Source organism: Hibiscus syriacus, unplaced genomic scaffold, assembly GCF_006381635.1.
Source record: "Hibiscus syriacus cultivar Baekdansim isolate YM2019G1 unplaced genomic scaffold, ASM638163v2 tig00111957_pilon, whole genome shotgun sequence".
Lineage (NCBI taxonomy): Eukaryota > Viridiplantae > Streptophyta > Magnoliopsida > Malvales > Malvaceae > Hibiscus > Hibiscus syriacus.
In genome coordinates, this window is record NW_024063222.1 from 38,405 (window position 1) to 57,858 (window position 19,454).

At 35.0% G+C, this 19,454-nt stretch overlaps 2 protein-coding genes across 2 annotated transcripts; one reads left to right on the forward strand and one right to left on the reverse strand.

Annotated features, from left to right (window-relative positions):
• Positions 1-1,130: 1,130 nt before the first annotated feature.
• LOC120173563 (F-box/LRR-repeat protein 15-like) lies at positions 1,131-7,214 on the forward strand. The gene is made up of 17 exons (XM_039180685.1): positions 1,131-1,957; positions 2,041-2,254; positions 2,349-2,481; positions 2,808-2,907; positions 2,996-3,193; positions 3,271-3,541; positions 3,634-3,732; positions 3,833-3,921; positions 4,054-4,153; positions 4,244-4,414; positions 4,726-4,878; positions 4,963-5,123; positions 5,200-5,398; positions 5,612-6,075; positions 6,157-6,220; positions 6,740-6,826; positions 6,986-7,214. The coding sequence occupies exons 1-17, from the start codon at positions 1,506-1,508 to the stop codon at positions 7,064-7,066; spliced, it is 3,036 nt and encodes a 1,011-aa protein (XP_039036616.1). The 5' UTR covers positions 1,131-1,505; the 3' UTR covers positions 7,067-7,214.
• A 504-nt stretch (positions 7,215-7,718) lies between these two features.
• On the reverse strand, positions 7,719-14,504 carry LOC120173559 (the record flags this gene model as incomplete). The annotated part of the gene is made up of 6 exons (XM_039180682.1): positions 14,278-14,504; positions 14,137-14,176; positions 13,977-14,047; positions 13,274-13,371; positions 8,533-8,600; positions 7,719-7,746 (listed from the first exon to the last, which is right to left on the reverse strand). Coding segments are annotated over exons 1-6 (510 nt in total), but the record flags the coding sequence as incomplete, so codon positions are not given.
• Between the last annotated feature and the right edge of the window lie 4,950 nt (positions 14,505-19,454).

Sequence of the window (19,454 nt, forward strand, 5' to 3'; positions counted from 1 at the left end):
ATCACTAGAATAATATTAATTATAATTATAATTTTTTATAATTCGACATTCGAATGAAGCATTTATAATAAAATAAGAATGTGAACGTATCTTTTTGTGAATTTAGGAAACAAACAAATAATTTTTTTTTTCTGAATGGGAATAAATAATAATTTCTTTGTGATGCATCAAGTGTTTACTTTAATTTGAAACTATGATGTGCGAGAGAGGAGGCTTCAAGTGATGAGTTACGGGCTTTGGGGGGAACTAGGATTGTTTTGTATTCATTCCATGCGTGGAACTTTCATCTCACTTTCATACCTCAACTTTTTTTTTTCTTTCCTTTCATTTATTTATTTTAATTATATTTTTATTCAGTTCAACTCAAATAAAAAGTCATCAAATAAATTTAACGATACATAATATTATTATTTTTAAAAACTTTGCTTTTAAACAATTATTTCTATAGAATATACTTACATTATCTATTATTTAAAAAAAATTCTACACAACAACATAAATAAATAATTTCGCCACTGCGATAACTAGACAAAATGATACCATTTTCACATGATTATTAGTTCTCTAAACACATCATTTTAGGTTTTGAGTTGTATGTGTATATCGATTTTGTCATTAAATTTTAATTTTTTTACATAATTCTTTTAGTTGATATTTGCAACCAATCACCACTCGTTTAATTGATATTATATAACAAGATAATATCATAATGCTCACGTTTCACTTTAATTTTGATTTTAAGATTAATTTTTCATAAAATTCAATCAATTTAAAGGTGGGAGGTACTAATCTCCTCCAATAATCGATCAACGAAATTTATTTAGAGATATATTAGCGGACGTGATAAGATAAATTATTTTATCGTAACAAAGTAAGAAAAAAAATTAAAAAACCAAATTTAATATAAAAATAGAAAATTAAAATTAACCGGTTTAAAAGTTGATGGGCTAATAAAAAAATTGATTAAAATCTAATTGAGCCGAACTTAGCAGATAGACCTCTAATTCTTAGAATAAGTTGTTGCTCGTTCTGTACCAATCACAGAAAAGAGGGGGAAAAGAAGATGAAAAAGTAAAGATTATTATTAAAATTTGGGTGAATAAAAAGCACGAATTCCCTCCGATTAAATTCAACCCAATTAACGCCTGTCCATTTCATCTTCTTCTTCATCATCTTGCTCCCAGAAAAAAAATATCCTTTATTCAACAACTATGAACTCCTGAGATCCGATCAGATCTGGTCATATTCCTCCCCAATCCTCTCTGAAATTCCCATTTACTCTCTCCACACCTGTTTATTTACATGTATTGATCGATTTTCTTTCAATTTCTCCAACAACAAGATTTTGAACTATCATTTGTTTTCTCTCTAGGGTTCCTTAAATTTCAGGGTTGATTTCTCGTTTCTGAGATGGAATGTGCAGGATCGTGAGCTAGGGTTTCGAAAAGATTCGTTTTTTGTTTGTTTTGTTTTGGTGAGGGATTAGGCTTTTCACCTCGGAGTGTATGAAGATTTGGTGCTGCCTATGCATTATCGACGAGGAAGAGGACGATAATCGACGTGAAGAAACCATGAAGGAGGGGTTTTTAGCAAATGTTGACGGTTTTGAGGTTAATTTTGCGAATGAAGACGACGACGGTGATCGCGAGGAGCGAGAGAAAGAAGGGGAGGGAGAGGGGGAGGAAGAAGAAGCTCCCTACGCTGTCGCCAGTGCCGCGGCGGCTCAATTTTCTTTAACCCAAAGCAGACGAAGGCAGGGTGAAGAGACATCGTTGTTTGAAGAAGTAGTGTCAGCCATGAGATGCGGTGGGAACTGGGATGATGCTACGTGGCGTCCTTTGAATCGTTGCTTGTTTCTTTCCGAAGGTGAGACTAGCGCCTCCTCTTCCACTGCGATTGAAGATTGTGACAACCACGATTTGAACCATAAGCGAGCCAAAGTGTACTCTGGTTTCTAGTGAGTCAACGTGAAAACTATATACACATTTTACTTAGGAGAATTTGATTTTTTGATACACTTTTGCAATGTTTTCACTGCAGCGAGAGCACGTCTTGCCCTTGGACGGGTAGAGATTATAATGTTAACCAAGGCTCATCAAATTCATCTAATAATGGGATATTTGATCACAATTTCATTTTGAATGATGAGAATCTTTCTAGTGGAAATGTTGAGATGGATGAGAAACATGAGGATGATTTGATGGTGGAAGATTTTGAAACCCGGATGGATCTGACCGATGACTTGTTGCATATGGTAGATAGTTTGAACTATTATACTTCCATTTTAGCTATTACAGTTTTTGTTGCATTTTGTTGAACCTTATTTTTTGTGGTTTTCCTATTTCCAGGTGTTCTCTTTCTTGGACCATTGCAATCTTTGCCATGCTGCAATGGTTTGTAGGCAGTGGCGAGCAGCTAGTGCTCATGAGGATTTTTGGAGGTGTTTGAATTTTGAGAACCGGAATATTTCTCTTGAACAATGTTAGTCTTGTATTCGCTCATCATATTTGCATAGTACTTCTTTTGGTTGAAAAAAGTGTACTCCAAAAGGATTTTGAAACTAGCTGGAGCAATGAGAATGGTAGTCTAAATTGTTGTTTAGAATAACAATTAAGAGAATTAAAAGAGCATGCAGCGATATAGAAGCTGTCCTTCTATCTATGTCGAGATTGCCATTTTACAGTTCCGGTCATGTCATTTTCCATTCTTCTTTTTGTTTAGTATATTACTTTGTGTGAGATGATTCTCCATTACCAATAATAAAATTGGATTCATGACTGCTATAACATTGCATTTTGATTATGCAGTTGAAGACATCTGTCAACGATATCCGAATGCCTCTGACGTGAATCTCAGTGGCACTCGTAATATGCACCTGCTAGTTATGAGAGCTGTCTCTTCATTACGGTAATCTTTTCTCTGTCATATTTTTATTCTTGTAATCTAATGAATATGTTGTGCTTGCTGTTATTCATGTAAACTTTCTGATTGGCAGAAATCTCGAGGCTTTAACATTGGGAAGAGGTCAACTAGGGGATGATTTTTTCCATGCATTGGTAGAATGTAGTATGATACGGAGTTTGGATGTGAATGATGCTATTCTCGGCAATGGTGTTCAAGAAATACCTATTAGCCATGATCGATTGTGTGATCTGAAAGTAACAAAATGCCGTGGGATACGACTATCTATCAGGTGAAACAAAAGCTTCGTTTGAATGTTAACTTTGTCCTTGTGTTTATTCTTTCCGCTAAAGCCTGAATCTTTTGCAGGTGTCCAGAGCTAAAAAGTTTGTCTTTGAAACGTAGTAATATGGCTCAGGTGGCCCTGAATTGCCCTCTTTTAAATCTGCTTGACATAAGCTCTTGCCACAAACTTACAGATGCAGCAATTCGTTCGGCAGTAACTTCTTGCCCCCAATTAGAGTCTTTAGACATGTCGAATTGTTCTTGTGTTAGTGATGATACATTGCGTGAGATAGCTCACAGTTGTGCTAATCTCCATGTTTTGGATTCTTCTTATTGTCCCAACATATCACTTGAGGTTAGTTTCTTGCAAACGGTTAATTTAGTTCTAATATGGTAAACTTTTTTGGTTAAGTTGTATTTTGATGCATTTGCTTTTGTGATTTGAAGTCTGTAAGACTGCCGATGTTAACAGTTCTTAAACTTGACAACTGTGAGGGTATCACATCTGCCTCAATGGCTGCAATAGCTCATAGTTATATGTTGGAGGTTTGGGGTTTTTCCCTTGTATATATAGTTGTTACCTGGATTTTTGTGGTCTCTGTTAAAATCTTCTGCATGCACATATTTATTCTGTTACCTGTTGCAGGAGTTGGAGCTTGATAATTGCCACATGTTAACGTCAGTGTCATTGGATCTTCCTCGTTTGCAGAAAATTCGATTGGTTCACTGTCGAAAGTATACTGTTATTTCATTTTTTCCCCTTTTCCTTTTCTTAGAAAACCCAAAATGACTTAACTGCTGCAGTGTCTTTGGCTGGATCTTTTTTTCTCTTTGATTTTATATTGATTTATAATTTTGGCCATGCAGATTTGCTGACTTGAATGTACAGTGTTCCATGCTATCATCTGTGATGGTATCCAATTGCACTGCTCTCCATCGTATTAGTATCAGTTCAAATTCACTTCAAGTATGTTTTATGATGATCTGGTATCTGTTGTTACTGTCTTGGTTGCAAATAAGATTTTGATGTTGTATGGTTGATTTTACTGAAATGCAGAAATTAGCATTGCAGAAGCAGGAAAATTTGACAATGTTGGCACTGCAATGTCAATGTTTGCAAGAAGTTGACCTAACAGATTGTGTATCTTTGACAAATTCTGTATGCAATGTATTTAGTTATGGTGGTGGTTGCCCTATGCTAAAATTGTTAGTTCTGGATAATTGCGAGGTATGTGAATAGATTTTTTCTGTATACTGAACCATTTCCTCAGTTATTATGCATGTGCATGCGAATAGGACATTCAAAGATTGGGTGATATATACCTGTAAGATTAGCTACATCTCAGCAGATTGATCACTTCAAATAGCGCCATAGTTTTATTTGTCTTAATCCTGGTCTGCATCTAACATTACTTACGAGATACCAATATCCTTTAATTGCTTTTTGTGCTATGGAATGAATATAGCTCCTTGGTTCCTGCATTTTCGTGCGTCATTTTATTGTGTTTTCTGACAATTCCTTGTTTTTATGTTGACCAGAGCTTGACAGCGGTGCAGTTATCCAGTACATCTTTAGTTGGTCTTTCTCTAGTTGGTTGTCGTGCTATCACTTCTCTGGATCTTGCATGTCCTTGTCTTGAGAAAATTTGCCTGGATGGCTGTGATCATCTTGAAAGAGCATTGTTTTACCCTGTAAGTCTAGAGTGACAACTACATTATGCATGTAATGTCATCCTGTTATAAAATGTAAAAGCTGAAGCTTTTTTTCCTTTCTAGGCTGCTCTTCGGTCACTTAATCTTGGAATATGCCCAAAATTGGACTCACTAAGAATTGATGCTCCATATATGGTGTCGCTTGAGTTGAAAGGATGTGGTGTATTATCTGAAGCATCGATAAATTGTCCTCTATTGACATCACTTGATGCTTCCTTCTGCAGGTTTGTTGCAATTGCTTACTTTTATGATACTTTATTTTGGCCTATGGTTGACGAATCTTTTTAATTTTATATGCAGCCAACTCAAGGATGATTTCTTATCTGCAACCACTGTTTCCTGCCCTCTGATCGAGTCATTAATATTGATGTCTTGCCCATCTATTGGTTCTGATGGTCTTTTCTCTTTGCGCTGGCTTCCAAATTTAACTACACTTGATTTATCATATACCTTTTTGACGAATTTGCAGCCGGTCTTTGAGTCTTGTTTGCAGCTGAAGGTAACTTTAAAATCCTTGTTATATAATCATGATTAATCATGCAAGGCATATTCATTCTATTCATGTTAACTTCATTTTACTGCATATTGTATCAAGGTTGCATAGGTTTGTGCTCTTAGTGATCAAAATTTTGACATTCTGCTGAATATCTTGTTTATGCTTTCAATGATATCTTGCTATGCTCTTTGGCTCACTTCCCCCCCCCCCTTTTAGGTGTTAAAATTACAGGCATGCAAATATCTGGCTGATTCATCCCTGGAGCCTCTTTACAAGGAAGGTGCTTTAGGAGAACTCCGGGATTTGGACTTGTCATACGGTACCCTGTGCCAGTCTGCCATAGAGGAGCTTCTTGCTTATTGCACACATCTTACCCATGTGAGCTTGAATGGATGTATAAATATGCATGACCTGAATTGGGGTTCTACTGGTGTTGATTTCGAGTCACTTGGCATACATAATGGATCTAGTATGTTTTCTTTAGAGAACCTCAATGAGCTGATCGAGCAACCAAACCGTTTACTGCAGAACCTCAACTGTGTAGGTTGTCCAAATATTAGGAAAGTGCTCATTCCACCAGCTGCACGTTGTTTCCATTTGTCATCCCTAAATCTTTCTTTGTCAGCCAATTTGAAGGAAGTTGACCTCGCATGTTACAGTTTGTCCTTTCTTAATTTAAGGTACTGACACCTTTTTTTGGGTTGTTCGTCTTTATTTTATCTGGCACTCATCTGAACTTTTATGCCTATTTCTTTATTCAGCAATTGTAGCTCCTTGGAAGTTTTGAAGCTGGGATGTCCTAAACTGACCAGTCTGTTTCTTCAGGTATGTATCTCTGAAACCACTGGTGTTTAATATTTAGGTCCTTTCTTGTTCCCCTTCGTTCTGCTGGTTTTCTATCTTGAGTCTATTCTCGAAGATTTTTGGTTTTCTACTGAGGCTTCTATGAGGTTCTTGTGTAATATTGTTTATTTGCCTGACGGGTTGGTGAAGAAGTTATGTTATTGTTCTCTCTATTTTGGTATTTGTGTTCTAGGAACTGGCTAATGAGTCGTACGATGTCTTCATTTCCTGATGCTTCGCTAGTAGTTAAAGATCAGTTATAAACTGACTTATCTCTGCAATTATGGTTTTAATCGATGTGTAGTAAGTTTATGTGCAGTTTGACTTTTCTTACATCGGCTTAGGTGTTATATATTTTTTTGATTTTTATACTCAGCTTTGTAACCCAATTCAACTTCTTATGTTGCAAACAAACAATGAATGTGTCTTCATACGTGTGGTAAGTTTACGGCCGCAAGTTCATCATCTAACTGTTTTATTTTGTGAATCGGTCTTTCCAAGTCTTGCAACATCGAGGAGGAAACAGTTGAAACTGCTATATCAGAGTGTAGCATGCTGGAGACTTTGGATGTTCGCTTTTGTCCAAAGGTAAGGGCATTCTTTTCTTCAGATCTCCCTCCAGTTATGCTCCCGTCTATATGCTCTTCTTATACCATACTTTTTCTTTGATCATGTTCAAGTTTTGTTTATAGTCTCTTAGACTCAAATGTCTAATATTCTCACGAGATTTTCTTATGTGGTTGATAGATTTGCTCGATGAACATGGGGAGGTTACGAGCAATTTGTCCAAGTTTGAAGCGAATATTCAGTAGCTTATCACCTGCATGATGGGATTGTGATGAAGAAATTGTATTTCCCTTTTGGCAGCAACGGCTTGGTGTTTTTGTTATGGTAGGCTCTGCTTGTTTGTAAATGGTAATCATCATTTCCAGATTGTTTTGAAAATATATAAATATAGAAGATCACATATAGGTAATTGACATGCTTGCGTCCTTGTGTTACAGTGTAATAAAATTACTACCAATATTTCCATATTCACAGCATTGGTTGATATTTCTTATTTTCTGAGATTGATAATCTATTTCGCACAGAAGTTCAGTATTAGGGCACATTCAGGTAATTATAGTGCTGCATGTCATCTGTTCGCATCATAAAATTGATTCCAATTGCTTCATTTCCGGGTCCAAGTCTCGAGGCTGCTTGAAGTCATCGTCTGGAGCTCGATATGCATCAGCAATCTCCTTGCCTTGATTTAATACATCGGGTGGAACCGTTTGAAGCTGGCTGCCAATGGAAAACGCGTATATAAGGAAATGAAGTTCTACTTGTTTTGAATGTGGTATATAACTATATATAACTATATATATATATATATATATAGTGTAAAGCTATAATACCTATCAATGGCATTGAGGGCAGTAGCAATATGTGCCTTCATTGCTTTTACCGAGGCATCGGGCACATTTCTCGAGGCATGTAACAGCAAGGAGTCTAGTTCCTCCAATGCTCTAGTTGGTTAAAATGCTGTCAATGTTCGGTTGTTTGAAATACAAATAGAAATGCTAGCATGAAATTCTACATCACAGATTGATCAGAACAAGTCAGCAATCCAACCAGTCTATAACCCGAACACAAATTAATCTAATAAGTTAAATAATGTGAACCCGAAGTGATATTTACTTGAAATAAATGAACTTGAAATAAATCCGAACATGTAACTCAAAATGATAAGTGATTAGGACTCTACATCCAAATCTACGATGACCTGACTCGAAAACTGAAGTCAATCCAAAGAGATCCGAATCCAAAACTCAAAATTTACTTGACCTAAAGTCTGAAAACCAACTTAATCAAACTGCTCCATTGATTTAGCATACATCCACTTTAAATGGGGAGTTCAGCTTTTCTTTCTTTAAGAAAATAAGTGGTGGATACAAAAAGTGGAGTGGGACAAGTACAGTAAATGCTCACTCCACTATACTTTGTGCAACTTTTGAAGTTACAATGTTTATATTAAACATATATTACTAAAATCATCGAATGTGTGAATATTTTGTATTTATATACATATTTATACTTTATATATACATATTTTTATAATATTAGATTGAAAAGTGATTAGTAAAAAAAGTGAGGTAAAGCAGTGTGAATGATTTGCAATCTATGGAAGTGGATGTTGAAACCTGGAAGGGAGGTGGACTAGGCAATCCCAGCCCCCACCTTCTCTATTGCCATCTTTTGTCTAAACTGAACATAAATCTTCAGAACTTTCATCAATAGCTTAATTGAAATACCTGAGACATTGATCAACGTCTTTGAAAGCATTTTCACCATTCCCAGCATCAGAAGCATACTGTACGATCTGAAGATCGAAGGGAATTGTTCAAAACCTCAGGAACTCGATAGAATAATACCAACAAAGAATTTTAAAAACTACCAAAAAAAAAACTAAAGGGAATGACAAATGCAGATAGCAATAAAGGAAATGAACAAAATTTCCTCATCAAGTTGATACTTGTCAGCAATGCAAATGCTTCTCTTTTTTGAAACTCGATTGTTCTTAGACCCTTCTTCATGGAAATGAGAAGATCAGACTGAGTTATGTTGCGTTTAGATGTAACTATTAATGTACTACCTTAACACTAACTCTAGAATCCTACTTTGTAGATAAGATAACTATTAGTGTCATACTTTAACACTAGAATCCTACTATGTAAATAAAATAACCTCTAGTCTATCTAGGACCTATTGACAATTGCTTGTACAAATATCCCTGCATATTCTCACAATTTGTGATGTGAATAAAAAGATTTTATTTTTCCGAGGATCCTATTTCTACATGGTATCAGTTTAGGTTAGATCTTAGCTTCTTCTTTTTTTTATTCCGACAATTGTCCATTCTCAATCGTCCGTGGTTCCTTCAAAGGTAGGCACCTCTGTCTCCCACCCGATTTCTATCGACGCAGGTTCGACCTTCTTCACATGTCATTGCTTGTATGGAGAAAATTGTCTTTCTTGGTCCTAATTGGTACGCCTCTTCATCACCAGTTGCCAACAGCAACAATACCTTTCGTCCAATATGTCTGTTTCAGATTCTTCTGATCCTCAATACGACACTGGCAACAACTTTTTTCGTTGTCATCATTTGGTAGAACTCAAGCAAATCTTCGGACAATTCCAGTCCTCTTCCACACCCAAACACACATGTCATGTGTTGTGTGTGCATGTAACCCTAACTTGGCTCAATTATCTTTGGGTTTTGTTTCATGGATTGTTGACTCAGGCGGTAGTGATCATATGACGGGCGATTTCACCCTCTTTCAGAATTTTGTAAAAGCAATTTCTTCCTATAGTGTTCGCACTGCTAATTGTTTACTTTCATCTATTGCGGGCAGTGACTCCATTCGGATTAATCGCTATATTATTTTATCTAATGTTTTTTATGTTCCAAATTTGGCTTGCAACCTCCTTTCGGTTAGTAAATTGTTTTCGGATTTGGGTTGCACTTCCCGGTTTAACTATGATATTTGTGAATTTCAGGATTTGAGCTCGGGAATGGTGATTGGCAATGCTAAGCGTCGTGATGGACTCTACATCCTTGAAGCCCCTCATCCGGTTAAAAAAATCGTATCCTCTACTATTATGTCCTCATTTGTTTCCATATCTCCATCTCTTAATTAAGTGTCTGCTGAAATTGTTTTATGACATTTTAGGTTAGGTCACCCCAGTTTTGCTTATCTTGCAAAGTTATTTTCCAAATTGTTCGTTAATAAAACCCTACATCTTTTTCTTGTGATATTTTTCATCTTGCCAAACACATTCACAATACATATCCTCCTTATCGTTCTTCCAAACCTTTTTCAATGATACACGACATTTGGGGTTCATTGGTTTTTTTATTGATCACCATTCTCATACCACAGACTTCTCTCATGCGAGATAAATACGAGGTTGTGGGCATTTTTAAATGCTTCCATAAAATGATTGAGACCCAATTTCAGAGCTCTGTTAATATTCTTAAGTTTTGGTAATGATATTGAATGTTTTTCTAACTTGTTAGGGTCTTTCTTTCAGGAAAAAGGAATTGTCTATCTCACTTTTTATGTCAATACACTGTAACAAAATGGGGTAGCTGAACGTAAAAATCGTCATCTTCTTGAGGTAACTCGAGCCCTTCTTTTTTCTACTCATATTCCTAAGTACATTTGGGGTGAGGCTCTTTTAATTGCGAACTTATCTCATTAATCACATGCCCAATAAAGTTCTTGGATTTAAATGTCCTTGGGATGTTCTTTCTCAATTTTCCCCTCATTTTAAACTGTTCACTACTGTTGTTCCTCTTCGTGTCTTTGGCCATACTATTTTTGGTCATGATCATACCCACACTAAGTCTAAACTTAATCCCTGGGTAGTTCGATGTGTCTTTGTTGGGTACTCCTCTCTTGAAAAAGGTTATCAGTGTTACTCTCCTTCTACCAAGAAACTGTTTACTTCGATGGATGCTACCTTCCTTGAACATAAACCTTTTTTTTCTCTAAGTCTAAAATCCAAAGGTAGAATGAGTGTGAATTTCAGCTTTTTCCAGTTAATACTGAACTACCCATCAACCTATCTCCTCCTAAATCTACTAAAACTCAGCCATCGCTTGAAACAATCACTCAAACATCACCTAATACCACCACCATACCTGATACTGAAAACCAACACCAAAACGTTAACCCAATGGAATCGACTCAAATACCAAATCCATCTGTGTCTCAATTCATTTCCCATACCGATCTTACCTACAGAAGGCGACCTAAACACACCTCACTTGTCCCCTCACTGCTGACGCATTGTTAAGAGCTAGAACCCGACTTAAATTCCTTGAAAAATAAAGAAGGCAATCAGAGTAATTTGGATGTTTTGCTGATACTAGTGAGTTACTGATTGCTCAAAGAAAGGGAGTAAGAAAGTGTACAACTCATCGTATTAATAAATTTGTTGCTTATGGTAAACTAATGTATGATTTTAAGACATTTACAGCTAAGATTGACAGCATCTGCATTCTAGAGACCATAGAAGAAGCTTTAAAAAGTTACAAATGGAAGAAGGCGGTAGAAGAAGAACTTTCGACTCTTGAGAACAACAAAACCTGGGCTATTGGTGATCTTCCTAAAGATAAGAAAGCAGTTGACTGCAAATGGGTCTTTACAAACAGATACAAGGCAGGTGGCAACATTAAGCGATATAAGGGTTCACTCAAACTCATGAAGTAGACTATCAAGAAACTTTTGCTCCGATTGCGAAACTCAACATTGTAAGAGTACTTCTATCCTTAGCAGTTAATAAGGATTGGATACTTCATCAATTTGATGTCAAAAATGCATTCCTCAATAGCAATCTTTAAGAGGAGGTTTATATGTAAATTCCACATAGGGTACAGATGCAATCAGAAAATCAGCAAATATGCAAGTTGCTGAAGTCATTATATGGACAGAAACAATCTCCTAAGCTTAGTTCGATTGATTCACGAAGGTACTTTTGCAAGACAAATATAAGCAATGTCAATCTGATCACACTCTGTTTCTAAAAACCGCTCCGAACAAGAAAAATACAATCTTAATTGTCTATGTTGATGACATCATCATAACAAGTGATAACTCAGAAGAAATCAAAAAAATTAAAGGCATTACTAGCAAAGAGAATTTGAAACTAAGGACTTAGGGACCTTGAGATATTTTTTGGGCATGGAAGTGGCAAGAACGAAAAAAAAGGATTGTCATAAACCAAAGAAAGAACATTTTGGACCTACTTTCTGAAAATGGGTTTAATAGTTGCAAGCCTTCGAAAACTCCCATGAAAGCAAATCTGAAGTTAAAAAAAAGATGAGAGTCCACTAAATAAAGAACAACGCCAAAGGTTAGTAGGTAAACTCATCTATTTGTCACATACTCGACCGTATATATCCCTTTCTATTATTATTGTAAGCCAGTACATGAATGACCCTAGAGAAGAACATTTGGAGGCAGTATATCGAATTTTGAGGTATTTAAAGATGACGCCAGGACATGGGTTAATTTTCAGAAAACATGAAGATAGAACGAACAATCAAGATTTTCTTAGATTCAAGCTGGGCTGGAGAATTAACAGATAGGAGATCAACTACGGGTTATTGTTCGTTTGTATGGGGAAACTTTGTGACTTGGGGAAGCAAGAAACAAACTTTAGTTTCCAAGAGTAGTGCTGAAGAAGAATATCGGGCGATAACACTTGGAATCTGTGAAGACATTGGGTTACAAAGACTCTTAACTGAACTAGAAATTTGCGAAAAAACCTACTTTGAACTTCAGAGTGATAGTAAGTCAACCATAAGTATTGTTAAAAATCCAGTACATCACGACAGAACCAAACATGTGGAGATCGACAGATACTTCATTGTTGAGAAGGTGAATGGCGGAGCAGTAAAGCTAAACTATGTCTCTTCAAAAGATCAACTAGCCGATGTCTTAACTAAGGCGCTTCCAAAGATCAATTTCGAAGAGATTACATCCAAGTTGGGTCTCTATAACTAGCATCTACTCTCCAGCTTAAGGGGAGTGTGAGTTATGTTGCGTTTAGATTGCTAGAAGGTGAATGGTGGAACAGTAAAGTTAAACTATGTCTCTTCAAAAGATCAACTAGCCGATGTCTTGACTAAGGCGTTTCCAAAGATCAATTTCGATGAGATTACATCCAAGCTGGGTCTCTATAACTAACATCTACTCTACAGCTTAAGGGGGAGTGTGAGTTATGTTGCGTTTAGATGTAACTATTAGTATCTTACTTTAACACTAACTCTAGAATCCTACTTTGTAGATAACTATTAGCATCCTACTTTAACACTAGAATCCTACTTTGTAAATAAAATAACCTCTAGCCTATCTAGGACTCTTGACAATTGTTTGTTTAAATATCCCTGCTGTATTCTCCCAATTTGCGATGTGAATAAAAAGATTTTATTTTTCCAAGAATCCTATTTACACATAGACAACTATATACAATGCTTCGACTTACAGCTCGGATATTTACACGCAGAGATGCAGCCGGACCGGAATGTAGTAGGGATCTGCAGGTTGCATATTCTGGTTTATCATCAACTTCCAAAGTTTTCTCTGCAACGGTTAGGTGGTCATGAATTACAAGTTTCACCACATTGTTCAGAGTTCAAACTTTATTATGAAACCATGACATAAGCAACGTCATCATCAAAATCAAGCAAAAAATACTTCACTCATCAAGCGAAAGAATCATCTGATGAACAGTTTGATTTCGATTAATTTATCAAGCAAACATAATGAATACAAGCAATATTTTTAGACTTGTTACAAACCAAACCGAACATGAATAAGACATGTTTAGTTCACTTATGTTCGTTTAAAACTCATTTGATAAATAATTTAAAACTAGTCCATGTTCGCTCTTCAATTAATAAACAAATTTTTAACTATTCGTGAACACATTCAATTTTATATTTATGAACCTATTTGTTTAATGTTTGCGAACATGTTTCGTTTAAATGAAGGAATACAAACATAATTTTAAAATTCCTAATGAACACAAACCGAAGACAAACTTAAAACTAAACAATGAATGAACACAAGAGGCTCATTCATTCAATCTCTGGTGATTGACAGCCCTACTAATGCAACAAGAAAGAGGTTTAATTATGAAATTCCCCTTTCAAAATCAAGATAACAAAACATATTTTAAGAGTTACCTAGGTCCTTAATCTGGAATGGAGTCAATATAACAGAAGGCACATAAACCTCAAGCGGATCCAGCTTTTTCCTTTCAAATTGCATATCATTAACACAAAAATACATAAATAAATGATAGCCAGAGTACAATTCAAAAGGGTGTCAGTGATTACGGATTACTTTTTCACGTATTTATCCAAAAAGCTACCTGCAATGGCGTCTGCAGTGGGAATAATGAATAATAATAGCTTATAATTTTAGCTTTGAAGTAACTCTTTGCAAGACTGATAGATTCATAAATGAAAAGAATAAAAAACGTACAGTTGGGTGTAAGGAGGAAGTGAGAGAGAAACAGAGATATTGAGACCAACCGCCGGCTCTCCCGCCAAATCGGTGGTGACGCGGAAGACCTGACCGAGAATTGCTTTAGCTTGGCGGTGTTAGAGTTCGATGATGAAGTGCGAGGAGCGGTGGAGGAAAGCAACGGAATGGGTTTCCGCCAATTGACGCCGTTTCGACACAACATCGGTGGATTTATCGCCGGGGAATAACACTGATAGGAAAAAAAAGGTCTTATCCGTTAGTTCGCCTTTTAACCTTATTTGAAAATTTTGGTTGCCACAAAGTATTAAGGTCAAATTCTGTCCGCAGTCCATGTGTTATGTACAAATTTTGAATTTAGTCTTATATTTTAATTTAGTTAATTTTAAAATATTAACAATAATAATTGAATCTACAGCATAATACAAATAGTGTTGAGCAAAGGATTTGAATAAATCAACTAGGCGTTTGATCAGTGAACTCGACTCAATTATTATATCATTTATATGTCTTTCGATTTGAATATAAATTTAAGAAAAATTTAATTGATCTGAAAGTCAACTCAATTTTGGATAAAAAATTGTATTCGGGTTAATCTTATATATAGAGAGAGAAAGAGAGAGCTAGAATCCACTTGCTAGTGGTGTTAACACCTTTGTTAATATCATTAGATAGATAAAAATAAACGTATGATATATCTATATATATTTCTTATCCTTAATAGGTAAAATAGAAACTTAATTAAAAAAATTGTTATAACAGTTGTCCTCTCTCTCTCTATATATATATATAAATATAAGTAAGTTATAGTCCTATCATTTTAAGATGAAGTATATTTCACTTTAAAATAAAATCTACATGATTTTATCGTTCAAAAAATTTAATCTGAATGGATTTTAAAATTCAACCTATAAGATCGGTGGGGTCCAGTACCCATTCTCAATTATAAAGTATAGAGAATGATTTTTATGTTTAAAGACAAATTAACTGACCTTATTCCATATATAATGGGGTGAGGGGATGTTTAGAGACAAATTTATTTATTTTGGTAAGATATGGTATATTTAAGCACAGGATATTTGTGTTGGCCAATAATTTGAAGGCCCCCGTCTTACTGATTTAGGCATAGCTAAAAGCTTGTACATATCAATGTCTAACACCACCATTGAATGTATAGACCCTAATATGCTCCGTTGGAACCCCCTCCAAAACATCCAACCTCACTCCAATACCCGTTGCTTCATCTATCAAGGTCACTAGAACGTTCCATAAATGAGATTACATATTATATACTAGTTAAGTTCGATTTAATTAAAGTTTGATCAACATTCGATTTAAATAAAATTCCTCTGAATTTTTAACAATTCAAAATTATCTACTTAATAACCTGCTTTAAAAAATTCGCTAGCAGCTCGTAAAAGTTATATATTAAAATTTTAATTTTTTTTCATGAATAGAATTTGTATTGCAACCAATCAAAAAACAAATACGCATACAAGAAACCCTTCAGGGCCAACAACAGTTAGCCATTAAAGGCGGTTCAAACAAATCATCTCATTAACAATCCCACCCCTCCTAATTGACTTACCCCTCACTCGAATTCTATTTGACTCCTTGAGACAAGCAACAATTTCAGCAGTCGAGTACTCCCTGCTTTGAAAAATTTTACGATTTGCTCTCTCCAAATCAAAGAAATAAATCTGTTTCAAGCCAACTTCAGCCCAAAGGACAACAGTGACTTACCCTTAAACCTGACAGCCCAAGTGAGTTCTGAGTACCATCCCAAAGCGCCTCTAGTCTGCTGGCACAGAAGAACTACATCCCAAACCCTCATAAAGAAATCGTACTGGAAGAATAAATGGTCACGAGACTTCAATTCCTTCCTGCAAAGAACACAAAAGCCATATGCATTTAAGCCGAACTCAATGAGCCTACACTTGGTAGGCAACCTATCAAGCTCCGCTATCCATGCTATAACCGAGTGCTTTGGGATGTGTCCAGGGTGCCACACCAACCTATTCCACGGCACCTTGTCTTTGCTCAATTTAATCTCTCCCTAAATCCGTGCAACCGAAGAGAGGGAGGGTCCCAACAGTCGCAGATTTGGTTAATCTTCCCAAAAGAAACAAGCACACATTTGGTTAATCCGCTTGATGACAGCTTTAGACAAACAAAGTTGTCAAGACCAAAAGTTCTAAATACTATAGAGGCTGACTATTTAAGTTCCAGTCTCCCAGTATATGATAATTGATTGGACTTCTAACTCTGAAGTTTGGATGAAATCTTGTCGATAAGGGGGCATAATCATGAACAAACAACCTCCTAGTAATAAAAGGAATGCCCAGGTATCTAACTGAGAGGGCACATTGTCGAATACACATGGATTCATGGACCAGATGAAGAGTACCTTTATCAACCCCGGACGAAAATATCTCAGATTTGACTGAATTCATTTGCAAACCGAAGATGCGGTGAAACGTCTTCATCACTCTCCAAATCCCAAGACACCAAGAGATCATCTGCAAAGGAGAGGTTAGTAAGGCTAATCTTGTGGCACTTCGGGTGGAAACTAAACACCCCAAACTCAACCGCTTTATCCAATAACCTTGATAACATTCATAGAAAGTACAAAGAGGTAAAGAGAGAGGATCCCTTTGCCTTACACCCCTAGACCTTTAAAATAGCCCACCAACCAATCATTTAGAGATATAGAAAATCAAGGTATGGTGATGTTGTAGTACCCCAAATTTTGGATAGTGACTAAAATATAAAATTTGAAAGTTAAGTGACCAAAGTATAAACTTTAGAAAAGTTTAGGGACTAAAGTGTAATTTTAAAAATTTATGTAATTCGGCCCCGTAAATGAATCGTTTACCCCCTAATAATGACGTTTTCGTGGGAATCAGATTTTTTGTATGGAGTTTGTATTAAAAGCTACAAAGCGATAAAGTCCGATAATAAATCGATAAATCAGATCGATAGAAATTTCAAGAAAATTGAAGGTTAATAAATTAGGCTTAAAAATATTATTTCCACATTTTAAAATGATGGAAAATAATATAAACCATTGGATTGAAGGATTTAATTCCATGTTAAATTTGGACAGTTGGATTAAAGTGACAAGATTACAATTTTGGAAAGTTGCATGGGCAAAATGGTAAAGGGTGAAATAATTTGTTCATCTTTGACTTTTGGAAAATGATAAGGTTGGTGTGGCTTGTTTTGATAGTAATTATGAAGTTTCATTAAGGGTAAAATGGTATTTTCCCAATTAAATAAATTTAATATTCATTTAAGCTTAAATAAGGCTAAATTAACATGAAATTAAGTTTAGAAATTTCATGAAACTTAGCCTACTTTCATCTCTAAGTTGTGAACACCATCCTAAGGTAAGAGAAAATTTCTTTTTGATTTTTGAGCAATTTCCTTTGGATTTTGGATTATGTCGTGAAATAGAAAATGGTTTTACACGAAAAACGCTATCATTTGGTACCAATATTGCATCTTAATCTTTCTTGTGTTCAAAGATCCCAAATTTAAGGGTTTGTGTTCATATTAGGGCTTATGAAATTGATGAAGGATTATGATATTTTTGAGGTTGTAGAATCATATACAAGAATGATTGTTGATTAAAATAACTTGTACATGGCTATATAAGCATATGTTGAATTCGTCCAAACCCTAGCTTTATAGGAAAGATGTATTTTAATGAAATTAAGTCAGGGTTTGATTCTAGAGGTCTTGAAATGTTGAATAGAGGTTGGTTTCATGCATGAATCAAGTGAAAATCATGAGAAATGTACCCTTAAAGCATTCGACCATGAGGAAATAAGTTGGGAAAATTTTGGAAAATTTTCATGGGTTAGAAATGATATTTGGAAAGTTATAAAGCCTTAGAAATTTTTTTGGGCCAATGTGTAAATTTTCAAAAGTTGAGGGACATGTTTGATAATTTTGAAAAATTATGGGTTGAATGTGTAATTACTCAATAATTGATGTAAATTGATGGAAATTACTGTTTGACAACTGAAATTGAAGTTAGAAAATAAAATTAAGCCATTTTGGAAAATTGGCAAAGTTTAAGTACAAAATGGTGAATATTGAGAAAGTTAGTGGCTTAAGTGGTAAATATAGTATTATTGAGACATTGGGATGTAATTTTAATTCTAGAAATTTATTTGGGCTTGAATTGAAGAATTTATGACAATGGCCATTATAAAAAGAAAAAAGAAAAGTTAGGATGAATTTTAAAAGAATTCGAAAATAATAGTACTTTTGAGTATTATTATTTTGTATAAATGTTAGTAAGGATACTAACATTGTATTTTATATTTGTGTGTGTGACTATGGATGCTTGTGTAGATCATAATCAAATTTGTGAGGCAAGAAAACAAAAAGGCAAGGAAAAAGTTCCAAAATAGTCGGAATACAATAAGGCATAATAGTGAGGTATACAAGGTGAGTGCATTTATTATGTACTTATATGATATGAGAATGATTTGTGATGAGTCAACCCCGAATATTTTTTTATAAAAGCATGATTAACCTTATTTTGAAATATTTTCATAACGTTTATGAAAATGATTTTACGAATAATTTTAGGGTATGAACTGCCCTAAAATAAATGGATGAACTTTTATATTATTTTAACAACTATCTATATTTCAAAATAATTTTTTAATATGCGAATTTGATTTAAAGTCCTATTGTATTCATTGAGAGTCGTAGGTACATTTTGACATAGTTTGTGTATGATGATTATCAATCGATTTTGTTTAATGCATATGTTGCATTTTCGTATCAATACTTTGTGTGCTTTCGGCACTATTTGTGCATCCATGGTATTTATAATGAGTTTGTGAATTACCATTTTGTTATATCATTATAGTGTTGCTGTCACTACATAACCTATGCTTTCGTTTAGAACTTATGTGCAAATCATGTAACTTGCATTCTCATTTGACATATATTAGGAAATAAGTGGATATTTTGGAAAATACTGATTGATGGGTATGTTGGGCATACTAAATATTGTTTCGCGGGTTATAAAGAAACTTGGTTTACCAAGTCAATTTTATGTATTATTATGATTTATATGATTAAATTTGTATTTTGGTATTTTATGATATACTTATATTTTGGTTACACCTCATTTATATTATTATGCTCCACTAAGT

Excerpts from the sequence above, each read along its gene's own strand:
- LOC120173563 (XM_039180685.1), top strand. The coding sequence starts at position 1,506 with ATGAAGATTTGGTGCTGCCTATGCATTATCGACGAGGAAGAGGACGAT. Across the intron at positions 3,194-3,270 it reads GGGATACGACTATCTATCAG|GTGTCCAGAGCTAAAAAGTT; the intron begins GTGAAACAAAAG and ends AATCTTTTGCAG. Across the intron at positions 6,827-6,985 it reads ATGTTCGCTTTTGTCCAAAG|ATTTGCTCGATGAACATGGG; the intron begins GTAAGGGCATTC and ends TGTGGTTGATAG.